Source organism: Puma concolor, chromosome F2 (genome assembly GCF_028749965.1).
Source record: "Puma concolor isolate L17-30 chromosome F2, mPumCon1.1.hap2, whole genome shotgun sequence".
Classification (NCBI taxonomy): domain Eukaryota; kingdom Metazoa; phylum Chordata; class Mammalia; order Carnivora; family Felidae; genus Puma; species Puma concolor.
This window is the reverse complement of record NC_141684.1, coordinates 30,147,617-30,164,197: the sequence shown is the minus strand read 5'-3', so window position 1 is coordinate 30,164,197 and position 16,581 is coordinate 30,147,617. Positions and strand designations below refer to the sequence as shown.

At 31.8% G+C, this 16,581-nt stretch overlaps 1 protein-coding gene across 8 annotated transcripts in view; it reads left to right on the top strand.

Annotated features, from left to right (window-relative positions):
• EMC2 (ER membrane protein complex subunit 2) overlaps positions 1-16,581 on the top strand; it is a 564,357-nt gene that overhangs the window by 27,094 nt on the left and 520,682 nt on the right. For all 8 annotated transcript variants that reach the window (XR_015246898.1, XR_015246900.1, XR_015246899.1 and 5 more), the window contains exons 6-10: positions 2,236-2,321; positions 2,472-2,531; positions 8,100-8,181; positions 8,987-9,097; positions 11,198-11,302. Coding sequence is in view for 2 of the 8 variants with exons in the window: in XM_086695760.1 (XP_086551886.1) it covers positions 2,236-2,321; positions 2,472-2,531; positions 8,100-8,181; positions 8,987-9,097; positions 11,198-11,302 (444 nt within the window). In the remaining 6 variants the exon portion in view is untranslated. The remainder of the gene's footprint in view (positions 1-2,235; positions 2,322-2,471; positions 2,532-8,099; positions 8,182-8,986; positions 9,098-11,197; positions 11,303-16,581) is intronic.

Genomic DNA, 16,581 nt, shown 5'->3' with positions numbered 1-16,581 from the left:
ATTACAATGTTCATACCATACTTCTTACCATGGAAGTATTCATTGTTATTCATGTTCATACTTAGACCTTTTGTCTGATATGTCACATTTGAATCTAATATTTTCAACAAATTTCATTACATCTTTGTAATATCTCAACTGGTGCAAATCCTATAAAGATTGGACAAGATATTAGTATCAAATGAAGCAACCTGTTCTGGGCTTTTAAAGATCTCATAGGTAGAATTGTATTATGCTTAACATAATGTTAAGCATAGAATAAAGGAGAAAGGAAGGAAGATACTATTTATTCAATACCATTATATACTGTGTACTGTGTTAGTTGCTTTACATTGGTACTTGGAGATTGGGGTATTATGCACATTTGGGAAGGTTAAGTATTTTGCCTTTGGTTAGAAAGCTGGTAAGTGCCAAGAGTTGGTATTTATTTCTTATCTTTTTTATTTTAAAACATGGACTCTGTTCTACCATATTGCCTGTAGAGGAAGTAGTATCATGATAGATGAAAGGAATAAACAGTTAAAATATGCTTCAAATGATGTTGGATTGGTGGCATTAGATATGATATATCCAAAAGAAATTTGTTTCTTAGTTATGTGTTATCCATCACCTGTTTTCAGAAGAACTTGGAAGAAGGCTCTCATTTGAAGTCTAATATTCTTCCTCAAGTATTTAAGATTGAGTTATGTTTAGAGCTTTTCTCTTACTTTTCTTTCTGAATTCTTGAGGCCTTTTAAATGGTACATTTATTATAGCACGTTCATTATTGTACATAGTGAAATTATTCCAAAAATATTTGAATACCTGCCATATGGCAGGTATTGTATTAAGCCTTCAGCATGAGCTTAATAATCAAGGATATACATTTTAACACATTTCATTTTTTCTTACTAACATGTTTTTTATCATTGTTATTACAAATATCACTCATGGTCTTATTTATTGGAAATCTCTTGATTTTCTCTGATTTTTTTTTTACTTTCACTTCTTTTGAGCAAAACCTCCACCTTTTTCACCTATGAAAGGTAGCTCTACTAGTCTAAAGAGGTCCCATTCATTTTACTTCCCTTGTCTGCATTTTTATAGAGTATGTATTGTATAAAACAATCGCAATCATGTTCATAATTCATAAACTTGGCCATAGTTTTGGTTTGTTTTATTGTTAGGTATCTGCATTGAATTAAATAGAGATGGAAGAGATATAAATTTAATATTTTATATAGTGCCCTCCAGTCCCTATTAACTCCCCCCTCAGATAGATAGTCTGGATTATACACAATGTTGCTGTCTGATTACACATACTGTTGGTGTCTTCTGTGCCTTTGTTTCTGTGTTCCTTCATCTGTGCTTTGTTCTCCACACAATTTCCTCTTTTGCTTTTTTAATGTCTACTTGCTCTTTCTGTTTCAGTACAGGTATCACATCTGCGAACCTCTTTGCTTCCTGCCCTTACACCTCCTCCACTCTGCCACAGCTTGTGTTAGGATATCCTCCATGTTGCCACAACACCCTAGATATCTCTATCATTGTCTTTTTTATTTGATGTGTCTTTTTTTCATTGCTCCTGTAATGAATTATCTATTCTTTTTTATCCCCATATTTTCATTATCTTGCACAGTGCCTGTCAAATGATAGATGTTTAGTGCATATTTGATGAATGCATAAATGGCACTGATATTTATATTTATTGTTTAAAAAACTTTAAGATGCAAGTTTAAAGTTTTGTTTATTATAAAATATTTTTTTCAAGTTCTGTGCTATTCTTTTGAAAGACTTAAAGGTAGGTTTTTTCCTTAAAACTGAAAAAAGTTATTGGGAGCTGTATTTTATAATGACATTCAAGTGGCCATGGTGAGATTTTTTTTTCTAATCTCCACTATCCCTCTATCTCTTAACATACAAATCTTATGAATGAGACAGGGTAAAGGAGTTTAGGCTGGGTAAAGATTAGGATTCCCTGCTGGCTTGTAATTATCAGAATCTGGATGGTTATTTATTTGAATGAAATGATGCATACATTGTGTACATCAAAAGTAAAGCATATGTGATTGTTAGAGGAATGTTTGAATTCCCCAGTGGGATGTCATGGGGTATGTTTATAAACTCCCAGTAAGCAGTATTTCTACAATGGAATTTCACTGGCATTGAGATAATAATTTGCACAGTCAAATTACCTTCTTTACAAAAACCCAGGGAATCATGAGGGCCTAATCCTTTATTAATGTCAACCCATAGGCTGCAAGAAAGCGTAAGATTGCCATTCGAAAAGCCCAGGGGAAAAATGTGGAGGCCATTCGGGAACTGAATGAGTATCTGGAACAGTGAGTGTCTTACAAGAGGATTGTGTTTTGTTATTCTGATAAATCTTTTTTAATTAAAATGGAATTTGCATTTGATTTTGCTTTTTGCCTCCATGCTGTTCATTTACAGAATATCTACACACTTATTTTCTTTCCCTTTCCTCTCACCAGATTTGTTGGAGACCAAGAAGCCTGGCATGAACTTGCAGAACTTTATATCAATGAACATGAGTAAGTTATAAATTTTGTTAGGAGTGTAGTTTTTATCACTATTATAGAAGTTCAGAGGATGTAGTGGTTTCTGAAGGATTGGTGAGAAGTTATGAGTCATGTGTCATTTTAAATGAACAAAATAAATAAATGAAACCTAACAAATCAACAATTTGTTGGTTGTAATATGTGAATTGCTTTAATTAAGTCATTTGCATTTTGCTAAGTTATTTTGTTTGAGAAATAAGTTTTTCTTTCAAATATAGATGGATTCTTTGGAATTAGAAAGACCTGCTTTCGCTGAACTAAGGCTATTTTTACTGATTCAAAATTGTGAATTTTTAGAGTCTAAATTGTTCTTATATACAAAGAGTATTATACACCCTGCTGTTTAAAAATTCTGTCAATTGTATGCATTTATTAGCCTTAGTATTAAGAGAATCAACTCTTCCAGAGTTAGAAGCATTCTGTTGCCTGGGTAAAAGACCAAGAATAATCAAGAATGTTGAATGCTGTAGGAACTTACTTATTGGATATTTAATGTTTTTGTTAGCTTTTTTTATTGATGCAGTGACAGGAGGAAATCCCAGTGTGAGAGGATTAGCCTAGTCTTAGTGCAAGTTTTCTAATATTGCAGCATTAACGCCAACCTCTATCTATAGGCAGGATTTTTTTTCTTTTTTCCCTTAGCTCTTCTAAATCTGAAGTATATCACATTGTTTCTTTTCTTCTTTCTGAGAGAATAGCCTCAGATTCTCATGCACATATTTTTACTGTGTATGAATAGTTAACCTCAGTCTCATACTATAAATAATTGAAACAGGAAATAAAATAGAATTAAGGCACCTACCTCTTGCCTTTACCCAGGGCTATGTGTGTGATGTGAAATGGAGAATTAAGGTAGTTATCTGCATGTAAAACTGGAAGCTAAAATAAAAGTAATAGCTGTCATTTAATGAATGTCTATTGTATTCTGGGAACCATTCTTCAGTTCTCTTCTCTCAGCTGTGTTCTAGCTGTCAGATTCTTTTTGTTTCCTTTGGAGAATTATGTCCTGAATTATGTGCATATAGATGTATGTATGATTCTATGATCACATATGTAAAAATACTCAAGATTTTCTTATGTATGTGAGAGTGATACAGTACATTTTGGTTTAAATGGTGATGTTTCCACTTTTCATAGCTTTTTTTCAAAATTTATTTTTATTTTTATTCCCATGTATTTAACATACAGTACTATATTAATTTCAGGTGTTCCATTTTTCATAGTTTTAAAGTCAACCTTTATAAAGTGTACAGTATATAGTTTAACATGAAGCTGAATTTTTGGAGTGCAGTACAACAATTAACATTCGTTCTATTTTGTCCTTAAAACAGATGACAGTTATTTCAAATATTTTAGTGTCTTTTGAAGATCTTGAGATTAAAGGCATTTAAAAACACTTCATATTAATCAAGGCATTTTTTTTTAAATTAAATATCTAATGAAGAAAGTTTGGAAAATGCAACAAAGAGTAAAGACAGAGACCAAAATCCTAATTGGATCATCCTCTTAACCAATTTATATTTGATTTTTTTCCTCTGTACCTTTTGAAACAGAAACCTAAAATAGAATTATCTTTTATAGCTTATTCTTTTTACTTTGTTATGTTTTGACATACATTCCTTATCACAATAAATATTTTAGTAGCTTTCTATTATTCCATCTTATTAATGTGCTCTAGTATTCTTTACCAGTTTCCTACGGGAATGGAAAACTTGGTCTTTTGTTTTTGTTTTTTCATTTTTGCTATAATGCTATGCTAATTATTTTGTTTCCTGGTCTTAATTCTTAGAAGTAAAATTACATGATTATATGCTCATTTTTAGTGGTTTTGGTAAATGCTGTTCACTAGAAATTTACTCTCACATCAGAAATTATTAGCGTCCCCTTAACACTGGCTGCTATCATTCTTTTTAGTCTTCATAAATTTTGTGAAGTGGAAATTGGTTAAAACTTTTTCTAAATTTTTAATAGGTTTTTATACAAATGATGTGAGTGCTTATTTTGGCAACATGTATACTATATAAATGATATGAACCTTTGTCCTGTCAAAAGTATATCCTTGTTTGATATGTATCTTTTTAACATTGATTCTTTTAACTTACAAAAATTTCATATTTTTATATGTATTTCAATTTTGATTGCTTTCATGTCCTCTAAGAACTACATAAATGTATCACCTCAGTTTTCTGTTTTCTTTCTCGGTGTTACTTTTTTGTATGTATTCCTTATATTTCTGTATTTAGTTCTAAAATAGATCATACTCTATTTTTAACCCATAATTAAGTTTATTATTATTAGCTTCACCTTGTAATAGCCACATTCAGTTTTTCTTTGAATCTAAAGACTTCTTTGAGATAGAGTTGAATATACATATACTTAAGAGAAATGAACTGAAAAATCCCAAGAAATCAAGAAATACAAAGACAGAAAATTATCATTTCCCCTGAGAAGAAATTACATTTTAGGTACTTATTCTGTCTTTGTGTTTCTCGATTTCTTGGGATTTTTCAGTTGTTCAGCCTACCTTTTTATCTTGTATCACAGAACTCTTTCTGGTCTTAAAGCTAGTTATTTACAAAATAACCATTTAGTTTTTTTAATTGAACACAGAGGGAATATTCAGGTTTAGGGTGAGTGGAAATATTTCCAGATTTTTTGAAACTATATGAAAATCAGAATCTGTTCATTTAATTCATTTAACCTGTTTGCGCAAGTTGCTGTGGTAGTTAGGTTTGTTGTTGTTGTTTATTTATTTTTGGTAGAAGAGGAAACTTCTGTAGAATGTCTCTACAGTTTTGTGGGGATAGTGGCAAAATGTAGCAAATTAGGAGTTGCTAGATATATTTATCATTTTGGCATTCTTTCTGCCTAGGAGTAGTAGTTATAAGCTCTTTTAAGTAGAATAGGTCACAGGCAGCATTGCTACTCTAGATCTAGAGTTTTTACTCCAAATAAATTTCCAAAATAGAATGTTCATATAAGCCCATTCATTGTGTTAGAGAGGTTAAAGAGGATATGGAATTCTGCCATGTGTGTTTTTATATCTTTAAAAAGTTACATTTAATTTTGCTTCTTATTTTTAAATTTGATTTATAAATTTCTGATTATAGTTCCTGTTTAGTGATTGTAGTGGTATATATCACACCAGTTGACCATATTGAGACATTTTACTTGTTCTAAATATAAAAAATTAGTTAAAATGTATATATTAGCACCACCAATACAAATTATAAAGGAAAATATGTATTTTGAACAAAGATACCTGATTTTTTCCCCTTGATTTATAGTCAGAACTAGATGTTATATCAGCAAGAAGCAGTTAGTAATATAAACTAATTATAATTGTGACTATATGTAGGTCCAGCCTTAACTATAAAATTCGGTAACAGATGGAATTATCAATATCCCATAAGGAAAAATCATAAAGTTGATAAAGCAATGCAGGGATAAATATGATCTATATAAATGCTTTTGTGAGGAACAGAAGAACTTGGAAAACTTTATTTAGTCACTGACATACTATAGTAGTTATTTTAAATAGATTCAAATAATTTTAATTCTCTAACCATTGAGTTATTGTATGTAATGAATTATCTTTTTTATGCATTTGGAATGAAATTGGCTAGGTACCATTCTTGGGAGAATTGAGGAAATAGTCACTCAAGTTACTTTCCATATGGTTTAATACTCTTGAGTGAACTGCTGCTGTGAAAACTGTATTAGACTGTCTTTTGCTTCTTTCAGCTCTAAGTTTATTTGATTTTATACTTTATCCACCAAATTAGTATGATTTTATACTTTGTAAAACAGGGGAAAGGTACCCTCTTCTTTGTGATACTAAATAATTTTGAGAAAAATACCTTGGCATTCAGTTTTCAGTAGAAACTCCTACCTGCCTATTTTATCTTACTCTGTGATGTATAAGAACCAGAATGAGAGTTGTGCTCAGCCTATTTAAATCTGTAAGAACATTTATTCTTAGCATTAATATGAATTTTTGCATCATCTTGATAAAAGGAACACATTTAGAAGGGAACTGTCTTTTTGGTAAAGTTGAGTGTTTAAGGTAAACTTTCCTCATCTCTCATAGAATGATATTAGATAGGTAATCATAATACTTTTGTTCTAGATATTTATTCAGTTATTTGTTTAGTGATTTATTATATACCTATCACGTGTCAAGAACCAGTGCTGCGTTTTGGATATAAAAATGAAAAGGACTAAACAGCTGTAGGATCCTTGATGATAGTATGTATACATAAATCTAAAACGCTGTGATATTTAGGTCATCTATAGGGTGCTTTTGGTTTCTGAGGCCCTTTGGGTTTGATTGTTGTACCTGTTTTTATGTTATCATTGACATCTTCATCACTACCATCATTACCATGGTTTTTCATTGTGTGCAGTGCATAGAGACAGTAAGCATAGTGGTTAAGAGTAGGCTGTCTGGAGTGGCACAGCCTAGGTTTCAGTTTGCATCTCTGTGCCTTCTCAACTATAAAATGATAATAATAATTTCCTCCTTCCTAGGGTTTGGGGAGGATTAAATGAGTTAATACATATAACATACCTGGAGAAGTGCATGGTACATAAAGAGCATGTAATAAAAGGTAGCTGTTATTAGTCACTTACATATATGTGAAACTGCAGCATGTGTATTTTGAACAGTATATCAGACTTAGTGTAAAGATAGGTAGCTTTGTACATTGGTGACAAATGCCAAAAATAACTGGAGATGCCTTTTTCTGTTAGGTACTATTACCACCTTTTCACTGGGAATAAATCTTGTAACACCTGTGTTCTTTAGGATTTCCTATAAATGCTGAGGATGCACATCACTTTAAACATATAAAATACATTAAGGGGAATTACAGTCATGTGGTGTAAAACTATTTTTCCAGAACCCTTTGTAGCGGTTCTCTCCTCAGGTTTTTAGCAAGATGCTTGTCCCTTTACCACATGATGAAATAATAGTAGAGTGCATATCAAAACCACTAACTTCATCTATTTTTCATGGGTTTAAAAATATATAACTTCATTATAATTTTGTATTTGACAAACAAGTAATAAAAAGTCTTTGTAATAGAATATATTAGTAAGTATGTATCAATAAGGATTTTTGTGAATAGATAGTATTTAATAAAATGTTCCTCATTACACTTTAGCTATTTGAATATTTAATTCAGTGATCAATGGACTTGATGTTATTTTATATGTAGCCCAGTCCAAGGTCGTGAAGTCTGTGTTGTGAATAACGTTTGGTTGTCATAATGGTGACCCAGTTTTAAGAAGGTGGTATCTACTGATTGTTCATAAGCTGCTTTAGGATTTAAGCATTTGTTATTTGTATTTATGAATTTAGCATAACAAGTATTTTATTAGTAAAGCTATTTAAATTTTGGGAATAAAATGTCTAACATCACTAAAATTGTTTTAAAGTTATTTTCAATCATTGTTTTAAGTTATTTTAAATTATTTTTAAGTTATTTTAGCTACGATGATATTTCTGACTTTTAAAACTGATAACTCCTCATTTTTCAGCTATGCTAAGGCAGCCTTTTGCTTAGAAGAGCTAATGATGACTAATCCACACAACCACTTATACTGTCAGCAGTATGCTGAAGTAAGTGTTTTCAGAAACAACAGTTGTATATGATTTTATTTTTGTGGGTGTTATGTATTATTTTAGAACTAGAAATATGTCCTATTTAGTATGAGGCAAGTATATAAATATTTAACACATCCGATGAAAATTAACTGTATGAGTAAAAGTTTTAAATTTTTAACACTGTAATAGGAATATGACTTTAAAAATAAAAGCATTTCAAACAGTGAAATTTTTTTTATTATATACTATTTTATTTCCTAATTATGAACGATGATGTCACAGCTGTCACCATTTAATGGCTTCTGAGACATTTATAACAATTATGATTTTTAACTCCATATTCTAGGAAATTCATATTAAGATCAGTAGTTTTGGAAGTAGCAAGTATTTATCTCACTAGTAAGAATAATGGTACACAGTTGAATGCTATGTTGGAAGGATTTTGTTATTAAGAAATGTCAAGGTGGCTAGAAAAGGATGACTCAGTGTTTACATGTGGATTTAGAATGCTAGTGATAGAAAATATAAAGTTGTGAGGCATTTGCAAGGCAGTTGAAATAGAAATTACGTTGGCTTTTTTAATGACAGCATTTTGTTTTAAAAACTACTCTGATCTTAATGTTCATAGAATAGGCTTTTCAGGGGAGGTTATGTTTTAAAATTTAGATTAACTTTAACAACTTTAAGATGAATTCTTTTAACATCTTGCATTTGTTTACAGAATATCTGTTTTAGTTACTCATGCCTGTGGTATGATGAAACATGCTGTATTTCAAAGTAGTAAAATAAACAGATTTCAGCACTTTGCAATTTTTAACAGGTTAAATATACTCAAGGTGGACTTGAAAACCTCGAACTTTCACGAAAGTATTTTGCACAGGCATTGAAACTGAACAACAGAAATATGAGAGCTTTGTTTGGGCTTTACATGGTGAGTAGAGGTGCATGTTTAATGTTATTTTCTGAATTCTGTCATTTAAACCCATTAAGTCTATCCCATCCATTCATTTCTGTCTTGTTTTTTGTGTTTTGTTGATAGCATATTTTTTCCCCTCTAGTTAAATATGAGCAATAGGTTGTAAGGCAGTTTTATTTTTGAAAGTTAATATATCCTGGATATTTGACATTTTATTTTAAAAAATCTTTTATCAGAATTTAAGTCTGCCCTTATTAAATAGTAACAGATACAAAACCATATTGTATATATCTTAATTGTTTTGATATTCTTGGGTTTATGTCCATCATTTTTGTTTTTCTTACCTTAAATTTTATGACATATTTTTAAATTATGGAGTAACAGACATTAGAAAATAAAATCTCTATTGTCAAATATAAACTTCTTCTATGGTACAGAAGAAGAGCTTGGAAATTGTGGGAGGCATGTAATTAAATATTTCTATGGTTTATGTATGCCAGATGACAAGCTTAGAAAAGTCAATTAACAAGGGCTATGGGAAATAGAGGAAGAATTTGCTGAGCTTTAAAATATACATAAAATGAGCCCCTCTCTCTACAATCAGAAAACTTTTTTTTTTTTTAATAAGCTAGTTCTTTGAAATTTTAATTTATCCTGGTCTTTTCATGGACTTTTGGATGAATCTCTTGTTAAGGCTTAGTGAAAGAGAATTCGTTGCAGAGATGGAGGCAGGAAGAAACATAAATGAAATAATTTTCAGGAGAAGAATGACAAAATATAATTAGAAAACAGTTCAGAGGAATTTCAAGAAATTTTTTTTGGATCTACCAGTGCCAATTGTAGTGGCTTGGACATACAATATAGTAACGGTGACTCTTTTTACCAAATAAATGAAATACTAATAAACATATATATAACAATAGATTATTAATAGTTTACACATAACACTTTATGTGCTAAGCATTTTTTTGAGCTCTTTTTAAAATTTAAATCATTGAATCTTCACATCACCTTTTTGAGAAGATACTGTTATTACCACCGTTTCACACAAAGTGAAACTAAGATTCAGAGAGATCTAATTAATTTGTGGAAGGATAGTTACAGACCTACTGAGTGATTGAACTGGGATATCAGCTCAAGCAGTTGAGTCCAGAGGCCTTCTTTTAATTGCTCTGTTTGCTGAAATTCATACCAAAAAAGGTGACATGAAAGACATAAAGGTGTAAATATAAGATTTTGGCATATAAATTCCTGATTGATAGAGGAGGTGATAGAGGGAAAGAGCCTATAACACAGGCTAAGTATGAAAGAAAGGCTTAATTTGTTTTTAATAACATGGACAGAGCCTCATAAGATTAAGACATATTTAAGCATAATATAAAAGATCTCCCAAGAAATGTGTATATAAATACTTAAAAGTAAGCATATAATTTTGGGGGTGTACATATTCTTTCATGGATCCTAGATTAGGATGGATCAAATTGCAGTGATTTAAACTGGTGCTGTGGAACATAGTTTGGAAACTCTGGATGTAGTGAAAAGAGAAGTAGATTGGAAATGAAGATCTCTTTCTTTTTGTAAGGCTTTCATTAACTTGCTTTGGTCAAGTCACATCACTCCTAAGTTTTTTTCACCTGTTAATGTAGGAAGTTGGACTAAATTATTTTTGAGATTCCTTCTTACGAGTATTCAATAATTCTGTAATTCTGACATAGGATATAGCTGAAGTAATACTGTGATAAATAACTAGAAATAATAACTTAATAACATAATAATAATGACCAGCAATCTTCCTACAATATTTAAGTGATTTAAGTGATATTCTACAATACTTAAGTATTTAATTTTACCTTTATGAGTTGTGGTAGACAGCTAATAAAATAAATTAGATATTATGTAAGATATTCATTCTTTTTTTTGTTACCTTATTCTATATTTAAAAATATTTTTTCATTTTTGAAAACTCTATTCCAGTTTACTTTTATTTTTAAACTTGTTTTGGTACAGTTTTAAAAAACTCTTTGTTATCCCAATGCAATTATGACCTTTACATGGTTTTTTTGATTATCTTGGCTAGAAGAAAGGAATTTTTTGATGTTTCTTTTTTGTTTTTAGTCGGCAAGTCATATTGCTTCTAATCCAAAAGCAAGTGCAAAAACAAAAAAGGACAACATGAAATATGCTAGTTGGGCAGCTAGTCAAATAAACAGAGCTTATCAGGTCAGTATTGATCATTTTATGTTGTCATTCATTATAGGTCAGTTAATGTATTTCTTACTTGTTTTTGTTTCAGCAGACTACAAAGCCACATGTCTGTCATTGAACTTTTATGCCTTTGGGTCTTAATCAGATGTGTTTTAACTCTGTAGAATTAACTTGTAGGATCACTTGTTCTTTTTCTTTCTTCAAAAAAAAGTCTTACTGGGGCAACTGGGTGGCTCAGTTGGTTAAGCGTCTGACTCTTGATCTCAGCTCAGGTCTTGATCTCATGTTTGTGAGTTCAAGCCCCACATTGGGCTCTGTGCTGGGCGTGAAGCCTATTAAAAAAAAACAAAAAAAACAATACAGTTCTACAAAAGAAGTCCATTACTATTTTGATCCTATAATTAGCCTTACCATCTGGAAATTTCAGTAGTTTGGCATTTGGCAAATAAAAAGTAATTCTAAAAATTCAGGAAAGGTAAACAAATTGCATAATATATTTCAGAAGCAGATTGGGTATGTGAGTTGAGTGTATTATTAATTAGAGGTATCTCAAGTCATTAAAAGGGAGGAAGAAAAGCCTAAAGGTAAACTAACCAGATTATATAACAAAGGTTTTGTGCTTTGCTTACTTGTCAGAGCTTATCTGAAACTTCTCTTTTTTTAGTTTTCTGAAGCTGTCTCTATGAGATTCTCCAGGAAGGGTTCATGGGAAAACATACCTTTTTACATCTTGCATGTTTATAAACTTATCTCTCAGTAGTCTTTATATTTGAAGGATAGTTGGGCTTTTTATACAACCTTTGGCTCACGTATCTACTTGGCTTAAGTATCTTAAAAATATTGTTTCATTGTGTTTTAGGATAAAATATTGCTATCAAGAAGTCTGATACATACTGATTTTCTTTCCCTAAGTGACTTAGATTTTTTGTCTGGATGTCCAAAGGAATTTTTCCTTTATCATTAAAATCCAGTAGTTTTACTACGGTATGTTTTATTGATTATTATTGGGTCAGTTTTCCCAAATGCACAGTAGACCCATTGAGTATGTGGATTTAATCCTCTTAATTTGAGGAGTTGCTTTTAGAATTATAGTGTTAAATAATTTTTCTGTTTAATTACTAAAGTTTTTTTTTCCAGGATGTAAGTTTATTGGATTTCCTTTCTCACTACCTTTTTGTATCATTCATTTTCTTTCAAATCCTTTTCTGTCATTTTTGGTATTTTCTTTTTTTTCCTCTGTAGTGCTTTTTTATGAAGTTAGTCTGTATTCTTTTTTTTTCTTTCTTTCTTTCTTGTTAAATCAGATAATTTCTATTAGGAGGAGGTTTTTGTGGAGTGAGAATGTCAGAGCTAGGATATAATAACTCTCCCAGCTCGTCTTTTTATGGCTTCCTCTTTGTTACAGAGAACTTAAATATGACCTCTGTGTATATGCAGTCTTTCTTAGAACTAGGTCTGATTGAGAAAGATTTTCTGGCTTCAGCCCTTGAGCTGTGTAGATCTTGAATTTTGAGTTGTTGCTCTTAGCTTTAAATGTTGCATTTTGTTGTTAGGTTTCTTCCTTTCATTCATTCTTTCTGGGATTTGTTGCCTGTAGGCATCACTGCCTTCCTCATCACCCCCACCCTTCCCCTTTATCTGTACCTTCTCTCCCTCTTACCCCTATTGTTTCTGCCCTGTTCAATTCAGTTTTAGTTTCTGGTGATTATCCTTCAGTGTGAGGTTTTTTCCCTCCTAGAAGAGGATGTTTGCTGGGTATTTCAGAGATTTTGAGGTTGTAGACTGTTAGACTTGTTTAATGTCACATTTGCATGCAGCTTTTAAGACCTATCTTTGATTTGGAGCCTTTGAGACTGCCCTAGTTTTGTAGGCCACTTGCGGATTCAGCCAATTCATACTTTTTTCATTTGTGTGGCTTGTAGAGTAGTAGTAAGTTGTCCATACCTATCATACATACATACCATGCTCCTACCATACAGCTTTTGATCTTTTGTAGGTCTTGTCACTGTTGATAATAAAACCATATTATAGGGGTTTTTTTTTGAAGATTGCCTGTAATGTAGTTGTTTTGAAGGTAGTTCTCTCTGGGCTTGTTTCCTATTATTTTGGTTTTGGTGTTGTTTTTTTTTTTTTGTTTTGTTTTTATACTCCTGGTTGGAGAAGGTTGGGGAGATTAAAAAATTCAGTGCCCCCATGATCACATTATTTAAAGTTACTTTTGTGTACTTATATATAATAGAGGTTATTAGTTCTGTTGGCATATTGTAATTCAGAATATTTATAAATACTAGCTAGACTGTGCTTCTTCAAATGCAGTTAGTTTGAGATAGCACAGATCATAATGGGTTCCACACATAGTAGTAGGCCTTGAGTGTGTGTGTGTGTGTGTGTGTGTGTGTGTATTTAAAGATAAGACTTTGATAATATAAAACTGGTGGCATGCAAACTACATCCTTGTTTTTAAGATATTTTTGAGAAACAACTAGCTGCTCAGAGTGCTTTTTTTTTTGACATGGCATGATTACATTTTTAAAACCAATTTTTATTATAACATACATAGAGAAAAGAACCCAAGTCATAAATGTACATTTCAACAAATTATACAAGGTAAATGTATCCAGGTCAAGAAATGGAAACATTTCTTGTTTCCCAGGGCACCCAGAGCCCTCATAGTATATCCTCTTAATTTCTGCTCCTATCAACCTCAGGAGTGTTGATTTATAATCCCATTCTTTTGGCTTGTTTTTGAACTTTCTGGAATCATATAGTACATAATCATTTTTGTGTAGCCTATTTCACTATTATGTTTATGACATTATCCCTCTTTATGTCTGTAGTTCATTCATTTTCATTGTATTGTTTATTGTATGCACATGTTACAATTTAGTTAGCTATTGATAGGCATTTGGGTTATTTTCTGTTTAGGGCTATTATGAATAATATTGCACTGAATATCCCTGCACAGTCTTTTGGTATACATGTACTTCTGGTGGGTATATACCTCTGAGTGGAAATACTGAGTCATAAGTTGTTTTCCAAATTAGTTGTTTATAGTCCCACCAGCAGTGTTTGGCAGTTCTTATAGTTCCACATCTTGCCAATACTTGGTGCTGTCAGTTTTTATAATTATAGCCATTCTGGTATATGTATAGTCATATCTCATGGTTTCATTTTGCATCTCCCTGATGACCAGTGAGATTGAACACTTTTTCATATGTTTATTGGCCATTTGGATATCCTCTTTCATGAAGTCTAGCTTTTTCATTGATTTATGACTTTTTATTTTGTTTTTTTGGAACAGTTTTCTTATTATGAGCTTTTTGTTTGTTGTATGTGTAGCAAATTTCTTCAATTCTTTACTTGCTATCTCAAATGATTTTGATGAATAAAAGTTCTGATGTTAAATAAGTTTATTTTCTTTTGTCGTTTGTGCTTTTTGTGTTTTGTTTAAGAAATCAGTTGCTGGGGCACCTGGGTGGCTTGGTCGGTTAAGCGTCCGACTTCGGCTCAGGTCATGATCTCACGGTCTGTGAGTTCGAGCCCCGCGTCGGGCTCTGTGCTGACAGCTCAGAGCCTGGAGCCCGTTTCAGATTCTGTGTCTCCCTCTCTCTCTGCTCCTCCCCTGTTCATGCTCTGTCTCTCTCTGTCTCAAAAATAAATAAATGTTAAAAAAAAAATTAAAAAAAAAATCAGTTGCTACTCATAGTCATAAAGATAATTTTGTGTGTCTTTAGAGGTTTTTTTCTTCTACATTTTGTATTTAGATCCACAGTCCATTTTGAATTGATCTCTATATATGATGTGAAATAAGGGTATATTTCCTCTCGTGTAGGTATCCAGAGAGTTTCTGTCCATCTCTGTATTTGGTCATGAGTCCCATTCTGTGGATGCTAGTACCATGTAGGAGTTAAGAGAAGAACACAAATGCTAGATCCATATTGTTGTTTTCAAAGTTTGGCGTTGACATTTGTTATTTATGTGGCTTTGGATAAGTTGTATACTATCACTGGGCTTAGCTTTTCGTCTGCAAAATGGACACAATTGAAGTTTTCTGAGGATTAAAGGAGTTAATAAATAGTATTCACCAAGTCACACTAATCCTCATTACGTTGTATTTACTAATCACATCCTCCAAGTTTTCTTTATGATGCCTGCTGTATTCATTGCAATTATAACAACAATAATAGCTACAAGAGCAAATATTTACAGACAATTTGTTACAAGCTAGGTACTTTGCCTGTTCTAAAAATGAAGAAGTTAAAGCATGGAAAGATTAACTTTCCCGAGGTGACATAGCTTATTAATGACAGCTGTTTTGTATGTATACTCCTCTATAAAGAAATGTCAGGTATAAGTGTATCTGAAGGTATAAATACAGTTTTTCACTGTCTTCTTAATTATTTTCTCATGTGAATAGTTGATAGCTTACCCTCACTTGTGTCTCTTTTCAGTTCAGTTCAGAGCTTTAGCTCTAAATAGTAACTACGTTCAGAGTTTTATTTTGTTTTTTGTTTTTTCTTTCTTCCTGTCTCTTCAGTAATACAAGACCAGACAAGCATGCTTTTCTCTGCCTTATGAGATGCATCACTGGACATGAATCTATCATTTCAGTATTTTAAGCCATTGTTCATAGAAACAAACCCTGTTCTTTAGTAATATTTACTCTTCCTGCCATTCTTTTTTTTTTCTTTTTTAATTTTGCCTCACTAATTCCATTCTATTTATAGACGTATAAAGTCTCAGTGTTCTTTGGAAAGAGCTCTAAGAGTGTCACTGGTACTCTTCAGTATTTGAGTTTTGCATCAGAAACTCCACAGTCCCCAGAGATATTTTACAGATCTTTACTGAAGACATGATTTGCCTTCTCTTGACTGTAGGAAAGGATAGAAAAAAGAACTTTTGCCAGTTTCTATCATTTTAGATACCAGTGCAGGAAAGATAACAAATTTCTCAGTTCCTCATGTCAGATTTCTGTATAGCAACTTCCAATACTCCTCAGCTAGGAATCATACCCATCATGCAAAATTTATTTGCCTCTAGATACTAGTAACAGGCTTTAAATAAAATCTCTTGGTGGTTTTAAAGCTTGCATATTTTTTGCTTTTTCTGCAGAGGTTCTGGGTTCTTTCTGTGAATCAAATTCTGTAAATATTTGTATCCATTACCTTTTGCTAACTTAGTGATTTGACTAATTTATTTGCTTACGATTCTATAGGTAGGCTGTTTAGCTTGGGCTCAGTTGAGTAATACTGCTTGTCTCGACTGGGCTTATTTATATTTCTGTGCTGTGCCAG